This window comes from Acomys minous (genome assembly GCF_964271855.1).
Source record: "Acomys minous genome assembly, chromosome: 12".
Taxonomy (NCBI): domain Eukaryota; kingdom Metazoa; phylum Chordata; class Mammalia; order Rodentia; family Muridae; genus Acomys; species Acomys minous.
Window position 1 is genome coordinate 22,100,280 of NC_140493.1, and position 15,205 is coordinate 22,115,484.

A 15,205-nucleotide genomic window follows, 5' to 3' on the forward strand; every position below is an offset into this window, starting at 1 on the left:
ACACAGTTAAAAACTATGATCACTGATGTGTGTGCACTCATCACACACACACAGACTAGTGAGTGCCTATGCTCCTGCTCACACACACCCATGCCACCTGTTCACACTCACTCATGTTCACACTTGCTCCTCCTGACTTGTAGCCCTGACCTCTAGGTCTGGCTCTGTAGGAAACACTGTGTGGCTTTCTAGGAAATCCTTCACTCAGAGGGAAACCAAGGCAAAACTAATCCCAAAACAGAGCGAAGGAGTCAGCGACAGCGTTCTGAGGTAGCAGGAAGTGGCGGATGGCTGATTATCCTGTCTCCTTTACTCAGCCACACCTCATGCTGAGCACATTCCCAGGGGACCCAGGGCTTGGGCCCTGTCAGGCAGGGATCCAGTGCAAAGGAAGGCTCAGAGGAGTAAAATGGCTTCCCAGGACCACACCGCAAGGACAGGAGCCAACCTGATACACTCCAGCTCCATGCAAAACAGCAAGAGGCAGCCTCCCCCAACCCCAAACCTGGTCTTTATGGCCTCAGGGTAAATGTGGCAGGAGGCAAGCCCCCATGGGTGCCCTGCCCACTGTAGCTGCCCTGTCCATCTATTCATGCCAGAGTAGGAGGATGCAGGATGCCAGCACAAGCTATGTCTGCAATGTTGTCTCCCTCCCCTCGCCAACAGTTGCAAGCAGTAGTACCCCCTCTCCTTGAAGGTGCTTTGGGACTATTGCTTCATTGGTGCAGGGTGGCTACCCTATAAAGAAGCTACTTCCTATTTAACAGATGAAGAAAACAAGGTGATCTTTGCTATCGATTTGCCTGGGCTCATGTGGCCCTCAGTAATGAGCACCCAGTTGCCCCTGCACACTTTTTCTAGAAATAGACCTAGCCTCTATCCTGGGCAGCACATTCTGTTAGCTCTGCCTCAGTTTCCCTATCCAGAGAGGATCATCTGGCTACGTCTGGGAAGGTTGCACTACTGGGATAGCTGGGTTCCAGCCTAGGAGTGGAGGACCTCACACATCCATCCACACTAAGATCGAGGCAGGGGACCAGAAGACCCAAGAAAGCTGTCCTGCAGCGCCACCTAGTGGTCACCTGGTCGCAATGCGGACAAGCCACACATGAATTGATTTCTTCCCCTGAAAGCTATCAGTCAAATGGGAGAGACAGTTCCTACCACAGTGAATGGAGTTAACACATGTGAAACACAGCAGGACCTTGACTCTTGTTTGTTATTACAAGTGTCTGCCTTCTGGACTTGTTGGTAGAGTTTGGACAATGAGGGCTGTGTGTCCCTCTTCGCTCCCCATATACCGAAGGCTGACATTGCATGGCTCCCACGTGCCAGGTGCTCGTTAGGAGCCTCCAAGAGAGAAATAAATCAGGCAGGGTTTCTCCCCACTGCAAAAAGAGCCTATTCTGGCCTTAGATGTTAGAAAGCATGTCTGGCACCCGAGAGACCCTCTATTTGACCACCAGCACTGCAAAAACAAACCAAAAGGGCAAAAAAGAGACACTTCTACACTAGAGTTATCCAGGGTTTTTTTTACTTAAAAATCCTTTTTGTTTGTTTGTTTGTTTTGTTTTTTTTTTGTTTGTTTTTTGTTTTTTGAGACAGGGTTTCTCTATGTTGCCTTGGCTGTCCTGAACTTGCTTTGTAGACCAGGCTGGCCTCAAACTCACAGCGACCCGCCTGCCTCTGCCTCCCGAGTGCTGGGATTAAAGGCGTGCGCCACCACGCCCGGCCCCTTTTCACTCTTAAAATCTCAGGCTGAAGACTAGAGAGGTGCCTCAAGGCTTAAGAGCACTGGCTGCTTTTCCAATGGACCTGGGTTCAGCTCCCAGCACCCACAAGTCTGTGACTCCATTCCAGGGGAATCTTATGCCCCCGTCTGGTCTCCACAGGCACAAGGTACAGCTGAGGTGCACAGACATACATGCAGGCAAAAGATGCATACACATTTATTTTAATAAAAAACAAAAACAAAGGCTCAGGTACCCAAAGAACATCTGTGTGTAATATTTATTCATGTGTACCTCATTAAAATTGACTTATTGTCAATTCTAGGGATTAAGTCCAAGCACTCTACCAGCAAGATACTAACTAATATATCCTGGCTCTTATTATTATACGTAGCCCAGGTGGTCTAGCATTTGGTATGTAGCTGTCATCTAAGCTGACCTGAAACGTGCCGTTCACCTACCTCAGCCTCCCAAGTGCTGATGTTATAAGTGTCACACTACTATGCCCAGAAGTATTCACTGATTCACTTAACAGTCAATTCATTGCTTAACAACATAAACAGCATTTTATGGTAAATAATTGTGTTTTTCAAAACAAAGCACTTTATTTTACATGTTTGCAAATGTCCCACCCGACTCCACCCCACCCACCCACCCTTTTTTTTTAAATCTTCTTCCAAGACAGGGTTTCTCTGTGTAGTCCTGGCTTCCTAGAACTCTCTGTCAAACTCAAAGATCCACCTGCCTCTGACTCCTGAGTGCAGGGATTAAAGGCGTGCACCACCACTGCACAGCTTTGGGTTTTTGTTTTGTTTTGTTTTGTTTTGTTTTGTTTTGTTTTGTTTTGTTCTATTTTTTTGTCTTGTTTTGAGTCAAGGTCTTGCTGTGCAGGCCAGGCTGGCCTCGAACTCAAGGCAATACCTCCAGTTCAGTGTGCCCAGTACAAGAATTACAAGTGTGCCCCACCTCACCTTATTGGCAAATGTCTTTAATGACTGGCTTAGTACACAGATCTGTATACTGCTTTGAAGTTTATGAAAAACTATCTAAGCCCGGCAAAGTGGCTTAGGTCTGTAAGTCCAGCCCTTGGAAGGCAGAGGGAGAAGGATCAGGAGTTCAAAGTCATCCTCACCTACACGGTAAATTCAAAGGCCAGCTTGGATTATATGTGTTCTTGTCTCAACGGAAAGTTAAAACGACCATTTCTTTAGTAGGAACTCAAGACTATTCAACACTTGGCCCCTGAACAGAATTAATCAATGAGGCTAGAGACCTGGGATGTCCACACAGCCTGGTTCACAAGAGGCCTGTTGAGTAGGAATTTGACAACAAAAGTGGCTTCTGCATCTCGGACAACACTTCGAGTTCCCACTCCACTGGGGCTAGAGGAAACCCATTATTCCGGCGTCCTTAAGGGGTACTTCCGCCCGAAGAGGAACCCTGGGTTCCGGCTACAACTTCCGCCAAGGGAAAAAAAAAAAAATACAGCGGGGCGGAAGTGACACGCGGCGTGTGGGCAGGGCTCTGCAACATGTCGGCGGCGTTGCTGCGACGCGGCCTGGAGCTCCTGGCGGCGTCCGAGGGTGAGGAGGGCTGGTCCGGGGACGTCGCGCAATGCGGGAGGCCTAAACTGGGCGGGTGGGGAGGGAGCGGCGTGCGCCCCCCGACTCGGCCCTTCACTGTCTTTCCCTACAGCTCCTCGTGCCGCCCCCGGCCAGGCCAGGACGAGCGGGGCTCCGGCGCAGCGGTCGCGGAGAGCGAGAGCGAAGGGCGCGCAGGCCCAGAAACTACGGAACTCAGCGAAGGGAAAGGTGCCAAAGTCCGCACTGGGTGAGTTGGGAGAGAAGGCTGCGAGTGCTTTGCAGAGTTACGGGGGGGCGGGGGGAGCACCTTCGAGACGGGGCTCCAAACTTTATCCGAGGAAAAGACAAGAAGACTGCTTAAAGTGGTGGGGAACGGTATTTCGGACCCAGCAATCTAATTCCCAAGTCTGGGCTCTTCGCTGCTGTTATGTAGCTGTCAACAGTGGAGAGGAAGAGGGAAAGAGATGGGCGTGTCGGCACACACCTGTAACCCCAGCACATGGGAGGGGGGGGGGGGCAGGAGAACCAGAAGCTCAGTGCCGTTCACGGAGGCAAGTGACACACGGATCTAGGGGCTTGTGAACTACAGCCCTAGTGGAGAAGGAGCATCAGAAAAGTCTCAAAACCAGCATTTAAGTTTTTACTAAGTGTGTGAGGTTTGTGAGGTAAAGGGCTCTACTGTGCTCCAAGGGAGAAATCAAACAAGCCAAACCAGCCCTCCGTGAGGAAGCGACATTAAGGCTGAGCAGAGGACCTGGATTGAGCTCCTGGTGGCCACATGGGGCTCCAGGTCCAAGATGCCCTCTTCCGGCTCTACAGGAACCTGCTTACTTGGGGTACACATATATACTTACGTTTCTTTCTCTCTCTCTCTCTTTTTCTTTAAAGAAATGAGGCATTCGGCCAACAGTTTACTTCTCTGTGTGCCGGGTAGCCTTCTAAACCCTGTAAAAGTGTTAACTAATTTGACCCTCACAGCATCCCTGTGGGGAGAATGGTTCTATCACCCCCATTTTACAGATGGAGAGACAGGGACCTGCCCAAGTGTCTGCAGTGGAAGCTAGGTAGTGTGTCCTCATGGCCTTGCGCTCAATGTGTCCCACTCAAGTGACAGGGTTCCTTCCTCCATCACAGGGATAGCCGAGTGGTAAGTCAGTGTGCTTCAGTGGTGAACTGTCTGCACAACAGACGCCTTTTCCCCAATGGAGCATCTTAGGGCCTGTGGCACAGTCAGTGAGACATACAGACTTGGAGAGTAGGGGCACAGGATGGCGAACTGTTTCCTTTGTCTTGGACTCCATGGCCCCTGCTGCCATAAAAGGTGTTTAGATACTTGGGTTTCTTCATTTCTTGTTTCCCTCAGATTGGTGTGTTTGTTTGTTTGGCTTGGTTTGTTTTGACAAGCTGTCACCCTGCGCCTCAGGTTGGCCTGGAACTCATTATCTGACACAGGCTGGCCCTGAACTTAAGTCAGTCCTCCTGCTCCAAGCTTCCTAAATGCTGGGATTACAGGCATGCACCATCACACCCAGCCTTAAAGTATTTGTTAAAAACGGTGTGGAAGCCAGGCGGTGGTGGCTCACGCCTTTAATCCCAGCACTTTGGAGGCAGAGGAAGGCAGATCTCCATGAGTTCGAGGCCAGCCTGGTCTACAAAGTGAGTCTAGGACAGCCAAGGCTACACAGAGAAACCTCGTCTCAGAAGTAAGAAAGAAAGAGGAAAAAGGGGGTAGGAAGTCCAAAGGGAAGCACCATGAGCAAAGGTGGAATTATGTTTGGACACTCGTGGTTTGCACGAGTTCCCATGTCAAGGTACCTCGCTGCCTAGTTATTGGGGTTCCCTTCAATCCTGTCCTGAGATAGGAGCTCCTCAAGACACAGGACAAACCTCCCACCCCCAACCCTGGATTTGTAGCCTGGTGGCCAGGCCACAGCCTGGTACATAGTGGGTAGATAAGAATGACAGCTGGGCGTGGCGGCGCACGCCTTTAATCCCAGCACTCAGGAGGCATGGGCAGGAGGATCGCTGTGAGTTCGAGGCCAACCTAGTCTACAAAGGGAGTCCAGGACAGCCTAAGCTACACAGAGAGACCCTGACTCGGGGGGGGGGGGGGGGGGAAGAATGGCAGGACAATAGCCAGGTGGTGGCTGGCTTTAATCCCAGCACTCAGAGGGCAGAGGCAGATTGATCTCTTGAGTTTGAGGCCAGCCTGGGCTACAGAGTGTGTTCTAGGACAGTCAGGCTGCACAGAGAAAGTCTTTGAAACAAAAAACAAAACCTTTAAAAAAAACAAAAACCAACCAACCAACTTATAAAAAAAAGCCTCTAGAGAGGCAAACAAAACAAAAACTCTAGAGGCAAAAACAAACAAAACAACAAAAAAAAAACAGAACAAAACCAAAAAACCCAAACAAACAAACAACCCCCTTCCCCCACAAAACCTTGAGTAGGAAGTCAGAATGATGCACCACGATCCTGAGAGGAAGTGAGGCCAGGCTCGTGAGTGTGCAGTGCTGACTTTGGTAGCTGCTGAGAAGATTACAGGGAGATTGGGAGGCAGAGCCACAGACTGCTGTGAGTTTTAGGCCAGCTTGGTCTACAGAGCGAGTCCAGGACAGCCTAGACTGCATTCAGGAGAACAAGGCAAGAGAATCTCTGAATTTAGACCGACCTTGTCTCCAGAGTAAGACTCCACCCCCAACCCCAAGAAGAAAAGGGAAAGCCTCTGAGGTGCTTGTTAGCGTCACTCCTCGGTTCCTGTTCTGTAGAATGGGAGCAGGAGTCCCGTGTGTCCTGCCTCCTACAGCTCTTAGGACAGAGCCTGGTGGCAGCTGTGCTCGGGGTACACCTGGGTGGTGGTGGTGGTGGTGGTTTATTGTGGTTTTTTTTTTTTCCCCGAGACAGGGTCTCTCTGTGTAGCCTTGGCCATCCTGGACTCACTTTGTAGACCAGGCTGGCCTCGACCTCACAGCGATCCACCTACCTCTGCCTCCCCGAGTGCTGGGATTAAAGGCGTGCGCCACCACGCCCGGCTTTATTGTGGTTTTTTTAAAGCAGCCTTGCTGGTTAACCCTGTCTGAATCTGGTACTTGCCGTATAGCTAGGAGCCGTCTTCTGTCTCCCCGGTGCTGGGATCACAAGTGTGTACTAGCATGCCTGGCTGAGTCACATGACTAACTGAAAGCCATCCAATAGGATCTGTGAGATTTTTCAGCAGGCAGGGTCTATGGGAAATGTAGATTTGGCTGAAAAGGGACCAGGCTGTTGAAATATCTAGGGAAGGAAGGGACCCAGAAGGCTTCTATAAGATGGTGAATCTGAAACGACATGTCCTATCTGCCACCCACAGCCGAGTACCAGAAACGACAGGGTCAAGACCACCTTAAAGCCAACCTGAAATTTATGACCAGTGTGAGAAGCACCGTGCCAGAGTCTGTGACGCAGCAGGTTTGTCTGGGGTGCAAGCTGTAGGAAGGGAGGGACCCAGGGGTGATAACCAAGGCTGTTCTTCAGAATCCATGTGATTCTCAGCCCTGAATATAGTATGGAATTAGTTCAGCCCTGCCCTGAGCTATAAATCCCTGTGATCGCAAGGATTTCCACCTGTCCTTCCAAACCTCATCCAGATTCTGCAGCAGAACCAAGGCCGTAAAGCTTGTGACCGGCTGGTGGCCAAGACAAAGAAGAAGAAGAAGGCGGCTGAGGGCACTGTGTTCACTGAAGAAGACTTCCAGAAATTCCAGAGGGAATATTTTGGCAGTTAGGCTTCCTGTCCTGGACAAAAGGCACTACCTCCTTTCACTGTCATACCTCTGCTGTCCATGCAGTGCTGTGCCATGGGTGGCCAGTAGGTGGCAGTGCAAATCCAACCTGGTTCCGGAACCCCAAAATCGGCTATCTCAGGGCCACCGGAACAGAGCTGCAAGCCCTGCAGCAGATTTGCCCTCAAGTTGAAGCAGGCGACTGCTATTTTGGGCGGAATCACTAGTACCCTGCCAGAAAAGATTCTGACCTCTTATCTTTGACCAGGATTGGGTCCCAGGTCTATTAGCTGTGAAACAGGGCTGGAAACTTGGCCCGCCCGCTCAGACCACACCTCCAGAGGCTGGAAGTTGACTGTTGGGTTCGAGTAAATGTGTATTCAAGCAAGTGTGGGTTCAAGCTATGTGTGTGTCTGTACACTGTTTTGTTTTTGTTTTTGTTTTTCTTTTTCGAGACAGGGTCTCTCTGTGTTAGCCTTGGCTGTCCTGGACTCACTTTGTAGACCAGGCTGGCCTTGAACACACAGCAATCCGCCCGCCTCTGCCTCCCGAGTGCTGGGATTAAAGGCGTGTGCCACTACGCCCGGCTTCCATACACTGTTGATGTGACTCCCATGTCTGTCATCTCAGTGTGGACCCGGGTGCTCTGTATCAGAAGTCGCCCAGTCTGGGCCCAGCATAAACGCCTTCACCAGCAAGGCCCCTTTTCTGGGCGTGGCCACTGCAGCTGCTAGAGTTGCCCAGGAAGTAGACAGTAAGGTCTAGGCTTACAGAAGTGGAGCTGCCTCAGCCCCCCTGGAGTTTATGGTCTGTTGTGACACCAGTAGAGAGCAAAAAGCCTTATGTCACATGGGATTGGGGCATAGGTCATTCAAGTCTGTACACCAGCCGAGGACAGCAGTGAAAGCCATGGTTGTGCCCCCTCAGAGGGTAAACTGAGCTCTTTCCAGCAGACACAAGTGGCCAGGGAAAGACCATGTGGAGTGAACACACTCGGGGAAGAATGGCACAAACAGCTGCTCTTCAGGGGAGCAGAGATGACCTGAAACCGGGAGACCCTTGAGTGAGATAGAAGCATCCCTCAGGAGAGAACTGATAGCCTTCACACAGGCGTCTTCTCCCGGGCCCGCCTCTCCATTCTCAGGTCACTGGGCCTCCTGAACCCATGGAGATCCCAGAGCTAGCAGGAGGAGGATGGGTCTCCTGGGGTTTGTCTCAGTAAGCATTGGTCAGTCCTCTGATGACCTTGGACTAATTTCCTCCATCTTACATAAGCTGCTTAGCAAACAGTTTAATGCTTGGCGGAGGGGCGTGAAGAGCTCTTGGGCCCCTTTCTAGGGAGCACATACTTTGGTCACATGATCACCTAGAGGATGCAGGCAGAGATCTGCTGGCCATGGTGGTGCTCGCCTTTAATCCCAGCACGCAGGAGGCCGAGGCAGGTGGATCACTGAGTTGGGGGACAGCTTGGTCTACAAAGCAAGTGCAGAACAGCCAAGGCTACACAGAAACCCTGTCTCAAAAGGAAAAAGGAAAGGCTATACACTCACAATAGAGTGCAGACCATTATCCCAAGCCTTACCAGCCAGCAGCTCCAAAAACGTACCAGTTATTACATTCAAGTCAAGGGGGCCTAGCAAAGGGAGGTGTACCCCCAAATAAGGCATCCCAAATAGATGCAAAAACTAGTGCCAGTATCGGTGGCACAGGCCTATAATCCTAATGCAGGCAGGAGAATCTCTGAGTTCAAGGCCAGCCTGCTCTACAAAGTGAGTCTAGGACTGCCAGGGCTACAAAGAGAAACCCTGTCTAAAAAGTAAATTGACCTGCCCTTGGAAAGCTGCTGTCATCCCAGCACACTCCACTGCCTGGGTGTGCCCCGCCCCCCAGCTTTCTGTGGCCATTCACACTGCCTGGTCTCCTGACTTCAGGGGGCTGGGTAGAATGGAATAGAACTGCTATTTGGTGGTGGTCTTGGGGACTCAGGGCTTTCTACAAGGATACCAGCTTTGCCTAGAGTAGTCTGTCTTTGGACATATGGAGGGCTTAGCTCAGGTCCAGCTGGAGCTGGTCAGGTTCTGGATAGGTGGGCTGGAATACTCTATACACTTTCCCCATTCATGGGAGGCTGAGCTGTCTGCACTGAGATTCCCCCAGCCTGAGCTGGCCTATCTGAAGTTGTCACTCGATACTGGTTTGAGCACTTTGCTGCCATCCATCATGGCCAAGATCCCTTGTCTATCCCACAGAGTGCTGCAGTAAGTGCTCAGTCCTTGAGTCTCCCTGAAGAAATGTACTCTTCCTGGGTTCTTCTGACTCCAAACCCTACATCCTCCACCACCACCTCACCAGCCAAGACTAAGGGGTGAGCCAAAAAGCCTGCTCCTGCACAAGTGGGCCACTGCTGTGCCACCCTGCCCACACCCAGGCCCACCTTGCTCCCTGCCCCCAGCACGCCAAGAGCAGCTCCTCCACCCAGCCTGCCAGGCACTTTATGTCTCATCTTTGCCCCTGGGTCTCCTTTAGGAGAAAGAAGGCTCCACAAAAGCTGAGCTGTTCATCTTGTGTTCAGTTTGCAACCATGACAGTTCCTAGTGCATGGTGGGCAGCTGTCACCAATGTTAGGAAAACAGAGGGTAACAGGCACCCAGAACTAACAGCTCCAGTCTGAGCAAGTCAAAGAGCCAGCCTTTTGTCAACACCTGCCCAGGGCTGTAAATCGCCATGGTCATGGGTGGTTACCAGATCTTAGCTGGGTCCCTCTATAATGTGCCCATCCCAGGCTGTACATAACATCAGGTGTGGTGGTGTAGGCTGGAGAAGCAACAGTTCAAGGTTGTCATTGGCTGCATATCAACACCGTTTATTTCCAGGTCCTCTGGTAGAGGCAGATCAGCCACAGGAAGTTCTCAGGCAGAAGGAACATCTGCCAAGTGAGGCAGATGTCCTACTTGTCCCCAAGGGCTTCCACCTGCTTCCTGTCCCACCCTCTTGTCTTGGTGCCTCCCTCCCACTACCGTGTCCCTAGGCTGGATTAAGCTACCCCTTGGCCAAATGGATCGATGCTGAGGGTGATTAGGTCAGTTTTTATACCTCATCTTGGGGGTAGAGGAGGATCTGCAGTAACAAAACTGAATTGAGAGGAACTTAAAAACAGCTGTACTGATGAGGGTGGGGCGCCTATGCATCAGACTCCCCACTCCTCACTGAAACCAAGCCTAGTCAGTGTAGCTAGCTGATGCTTTTGTGTATGGTAACCCCAGCTGGCCTGGAACTGGGGATCCTGTCCTAGCCTCTCCGGAGCCAATAGATGCATGCACCACCATAATCAGCTACAGCTGACATTTTTTTCAGCTTTTGCACACATCAAGGCATCAAGGAGCTTCCTGTTGCTGGGAGTTGGTGGTGGTGCACCCCTTTAATTCCAGCACTCAGGAGGCAGAGGCAGGTGGATCTGAGTTGAGGCCAGCCTGATTTACAGTGATTCCAGGATAACCAGGGCTACACACACAGAAAGTCTCGAAAAACTTTAAAAGCTTCCTGTCTTTACTGATGTAGACACAGCATGTTCTCTGCTTTAGGTTTAGGCGTTCCCACCCCCAACCACTGTTCTGTGCCCTACCTTAAAACCCGAGTCTGCTTGACATTGTATTCCATGCCTCTAATCCCAGTACTCAGGATCAGAGTTTGAAACCAAGCTGGTCCATAGTTGAGTTCCAGGACTACATAGAGACCCAATCTCAAATGAAACTACCAAATAAAAACCCAAAACCTAAGAAAAGATGTCAAGTGAAGTAGTCACTTTGGAATAACATGTTTAAAGGGCACTCAGTATTGTTTGGAAAATCTCATTTAGCTGTTGAGCTTAACTGTTCAGATGTGGTGGGTGATGAGGCTGGAAGCCTAACAATGGCTGTCGGAAGCAATAAATACAAGGACGGACTCCAAGGTCACAGCTGAACGTGGAAAGCTTCTACAGCTTCCTCCACTCTTGGCTAGACTATTTATGGGTGGATCCCATAGAGGCTGGGAGGCAATTCCAGTACCTCCGCCTAGATTCACCCCAACAGCTAGCACTCTCTGCTGGCACCGGGAAGGCTGAAAACACCTGCCTTAACCCACTCGTTTCCAGGGTTAGGAAGTACAGGTGGCCCAGGACCCTGGAACTGGGGTACTAGATTCCCTTCCCACCTTCCTGCCTGAAATTTCTCTTTGTAGTAGACAGAGCCTGCCCATTGTTATACCACTTAGCCCAGCCCTTCCACCCGATACAAGTGGAAACCAGTCTCCCTCTGGTTTGCTCAAGGACTGTACTTTATCTAGGTATTTATATGCAGGTAACTGGCAAAGCCAATTGAGCAGGTGGAGTTCAAACTGATCTCCAGCCTCAATACCTAAAACAGCTGAGGCCTGTGATGTCAGCTGTTGCATGCAGCCTAGGATCTTCCACTCAACAAACGACAGGCAAACTGGCAAGGGTACTTTCACTACAAAATAATTTATTACAGCACACACAGCTTCGCAGGACTATACACACGCACAAAGCACCTACTACCCTAAGGAACTCGCTTCTTCCCCCTTGCCTTGCGGACCTCTTCTATCAGATCTTTCAGATACTGGATCTCTTTGGCAAGAGAATCGGCCTTCTCTTTCAGAGCCTCATTCTTTTTTTCTAGCTCCTTACATTCGCCAGTGAGGGCTTCCTGCTCAGCCCTCTTCTTCTGGCGGTATCTAGTTGCTGCTGTCTTGTTTTGCTCCATTTTTTTCAGCTTCTTATCCAACTTTTCAGTCTTTACTTTAGCTGTCAAAGTAACTGCAGGTAGGTCATAAGGTTTGGGTCGAGGAGACCCACGGGGAACACCTGGAGAAGTCAGGCTGTTTGGTGAGAGCCTGGAGGTGGAGGGGCTGTGCTGGGGAGAGCCCAGGTAGGACTCAGGGCTCATACAGACGCCACTGTCATTATCTGAGGGCGAGTCCTCCTCCTTTACACACTGAGGGAGTAGAGTAATATAAGCAACGGAGTCAGGCTTCCTGTCTCCTTCAGAAATATCAACTTCACTGCCTAGCTCTAAACTAAAGGAATGGTCGGGAGTGGAAGACAGGACCCCTGGGGAACAGGGAAGAGGTTGCAAGAATGCGAAGGGGGCAGCCTGGTCAACTTTTGTGATACTTTCTGGGAGATGGCCAATTGGGTTCACTGTCTGAGGGGGCTCCTTATTAGTCTCTTGGACTAGAGGGGCAAAAAGATCACATGTGTCATCCAACGTGGCCAAAAGCTCATCTGGCATGGTTTCCAGGTCATCCATACGAAACAGAGCATCGAAGTCAAACTCTTTCAGATCCATTTTCTCCAACATCCAATCTGTCCCGGAAAAGGCATCCTCTGGAAAACAAAACCAGGAGTGATTGGTTCAGGTCACATCCTCAAGACAGAAAGCCATTAGACCACCAGAACCACGTGGAGAGAGAGCACTTTGGAGCAGGTGGCCCACTCACCCTTGCCGGTGTCTGAGGCACTGACCAACCCATCCACAGCCAGCCATTCGGAGGAGCCCGCCTTAGCCTTGTCGCTGGAGAACCCATGAGGTTTGAAGTGCTTGGCCACCTCCAGGTAGTCATCTAAAAGACCTAGGCTTTCTTCAGCCCCCAAACCCGACTGGTCGAAGGGGGACATCAAGTCCCCCGCCAACACTTCGCTGTTCAGGAAGCTCATCTCGGTCATGTTGTGGGGCTTTGCTGGAATCGAGGAAAGCGCTTAAATCGAAGGTGTCTTTGTCCGTTACAGCAACGCTGCTGCTGGATTCCGTGAAGAGCCTGCATAAGGATCCAAAAGTCAGTCCCATCATCTTTCTATCTAAGATGCTGGATGGCCAAATCCCAGAAGCCTCTGAACAAGGAACACATGGGCCCAAGGCCATTGTGTAAGCTTCCCCCGCGGCCGGCTCGGGTTGCACAAGATGGAGGCTAAGCTTTGCTTCACCGGCCACCCAGAGGAAGCAGCTTGTCCTCGCGTCCTAATACGGCCTTGGCCGTCGCGCCCCGCCCCTATGACTCACACCCCCGCCCCACCGCCATCTTGGCCTCGCCACGTTCGCAGGATGACACCGGGACACCAGCAAGCTCGTGGTGGTTGAGCTAAGAAACGACGAAGGAATAAAGCAGCAACAATGACGGAACTATTGCCCCTACGCCGCCCGCCCGCCCGCCCAACCCTGTCCTATCCATGAGAACCGGCATCTCGGGGCCACGCAAACAGGGCCAACGCGTCCGGCCGCTCGTAAAACCGCGTAAGCTAGCCAACGCGTCCAGGCCGCGGGCCGCGCCCAAACACAGCAAAGCACACGCCCTGCGCAGCCGGCCCAATACTCACGCCATGGCTTAAACAGGTGGGGGTTGCCGCTGCAGAGCCTGGTGCTGCTGCCGCCGCTGCAAAGGCCAATGCTGCCGCAGGCACTGCTGCCTCTAATACGCCATGGTGGCCGCAAACCCTGCGGGAGGGGAAGACGAAAGGTGCGATAGTGCCGACCTCCTCATCTACGGGAGAGCAAGTAGAAATGGCGGCGACACGCCCTGAATCCGCCTTTTATATTACCGGCGAGGGACGCAGCACACCGCGCCTCCTCCCGCTGTGGTCACGTGATCTTGCTGCCTCCCTTTCCTTCCCCTCCCCCGGCAACCCAACGCCCTGGCCCGCCCCAACCTTTCTCCTCTATTCTCGGGGAGTAGCTGTGGCGTTACAGATTATTCTGAAGGCCCCATGAATGAAGATGAGTGCACTACTTTATAAGAGGTTTACGACCAACAAAAGTCACGTTTCTCCATGTCGCCCCGGGGTGCGGAGGGATCTCTGGACACCGAACTTCCGGTGTTTCAAAGGGCGGGGGAGAAGCTCTTAGCAAAGCTATTACGGTCAAAGCCGAAGAAGCCTGGTTATCACGCGAGATGCCCATGGAGGGCGCGTCGAGCTGATTGGCCCAGGCGTGGTGAGTCATCTAAACCTCAAGTGTCTATTGGCTCTGAACCTAGACGCTCTAGGAGCCCTAGGTCTGTGTGGGAAGGGCGGAGCCACCAGAAGTTCCTGGCGGCTTACTGTCAGAGATGTCAGAAATGACCCTGATGCAGTTGCTCTGTCATCGCTTCTGGGCAGCTTTAGTCTAGCATGGAGCAAACAGCTCTCCAGGAGTGACCTTGGGCTGGAAAGCCCTCCTCCCCTGTATTTGGTGTTCTCAGAGCTGAATGGACAGGCTTCTGGCCTGTGGATGGCCCTCCGGAGTTAGCTGGTCCTAGCTTTTACCTTCCTGATGAGTCCAGCGACTGCACTTTGAGGGCAGGAGAGAGCGGGGTGCTCATGTTTAGGAGTCTTATTGGGAGACATTCCGATTCCTCCAGCTCTGCATCTTTCCTCTGAACCCTATACTGAGAAAATATGCCTGACCTGAGGTCTAACCCATCAACGCCCATCCTGCCGTCATAGAGGTGCTTACTGCTGGTTTATATAGGGTCAGTTCCTTTAAAATCAGGTTTTATTCAGCTGGCCCTAGGCCCTAGGGTAGTTTTGGTTACCTCCCAAGTCTAACTTCCAGATATTAACTACCCAAGAAGTCGTCCTGATGAGTGAGCAGCGGCTTAAGTGATTGGAAGCCCCAAGTCCTGGTCAGGGCCAACCCTCCATTAGAGGGTGCTGTTTGGGGAGTGCTAAGAGGTCCTCTTCCCCGCTCCAGCCCAGAAATCTTGAATTTCCACTTCTGTTGAAGTGACTTACACAAACACCACTCCAGAGGGCTGGCTAAGTCCTCTGAGGGCATTTGGCTAACTGGCATCCGCTGAGCCTATTTCCTTACCTGCGGAAGGCGGCTGTCTCTCCTTGTCCTAAGACAAAATATGTAGCAGGACGCAGAGGCTCAGACCTTTAATCCGTGCACTCGGGAGCTCAAGGCCAGACTGCTCTACAAAACATGTCCAGGACAGCCAGGACTACAAGAGAAACTGTCTCGAAAAATAAAGTATGTAAAGCAACTGGCACAGTGCCTGCCACTTAGGCGCTCAATGATGACTTGCAAGCCATGTACACGCAATCCTAGTCCCCAGGCCTCAAGAGTACCACAGTATCACAGGCATTTTTGCCTACATG

The 15,205-nt window shown here is 51.6% G+C and overlaps 2 protein-coding genes and 1 long non-coding RNA gene across 3 annotated transcripts; 2 read left to right on the plus strand and 1 right to left on the minus strand.

Annotated features, from left to right (window-relative positions):
• Positions 1–3,210: 3,210 nt before the first annotated feature.
• On the plus strand, positions 3,211–7,462 carry RPS19BP1 (ribosomal protein S19 binding protein 1). Its single transcript, XM_084750345.1, has 4 exons — positions 3,211–3,313; positions 3,426–3,560; positions 6,663–6,760; positions 6,940–7,462. The coding sequence occupies exons 1-4, from the start codon at positions 3,262–3,264 to the stop codon at positions 7,075–7,077; spliced, it is 423 nt and encodes a 140-aa protein (XP_084606471.1). The 5' UTR covers positions 3,211–3,261; the 3' UTR covers positions 7,078–7,462.
• Positions 4,098–5,414, plus strand: LOC311579623. The gene is made up of 2 exons (XR_014773202.1): positions 4,098–4,149; positions 4,292–5,414. It is a non-coding gene; the product is annotated as an uncharacterized lncRNA (long non-coding RNA).
• A 4,091-nt stretch (positions 7,463–11,553) lies between the features above and the next one.
• ATF4 (activating transcription factor 4) lies at positions 11,554–13,656 on the minus strand. The gene is made up of 3 exons (XM_084750849.1): positions 13,445–13,656; positions 12,571–12,888; positions 11,554–12,457 (listed from the first exon to the last, which is right to left on the minus strand). The coding sequence occupies exons 2-3, from the start codon at positions 12,794–12,796 to the stop codon at positions 11,631–11,633; spliced, it is 1,053 nt and encodes a 350-aa protein (XP_084606975.1). The 5' UTR covers positions 12,797–12,888; positions 13,445–13,656; the 3' UTR covers positions 11,554–11,630.
• Between the last annotated feature and the right edge of the window lie 1,549 nt (positions 13,657–15,205).

Excerpts from the sequence above, each read along its gene's own strand:
- ATF4 (XM_084750849.1), bottom strand. The coding sequence starts at position 12,796 with ATGACCGAGATGAGCTTCCTGAACAGCGAAGTGTTGGCGGGGGACTTG. Across the intron at positions 12,458-12,570 it reads TGCCTCAGACACCGGCAAGG|AGGATGCCTTTTCCGGGACA; the intron begins GTGAGTGGGCCA and ends TTTGTTTTCCAG.
- RPS19BP1 (XM_084750345.1), top strand. The coding sequence starts at position 3,262 with ATGTCGGCGGCGTTGCTGCGACGCGGCCTGGAGCTCCTGGCGGCGTCC. Across the intron at positions 3,314-3,425 it reads GCTCCTGGCGGCGTCCGAGG|CTCCTCGTGCCGCCCCCGGC; the intron begins GTGAGGAGGGCT and ends CTTTCCCTACAG. Across the intron at positions 3,561-6,662 it reads GGTGCCAAAGTCCGCACTGG|CCGAGTACCAGAAACGACAG; the intron begins GTGAGTTGGGAG and ends TGCCACCCACAG.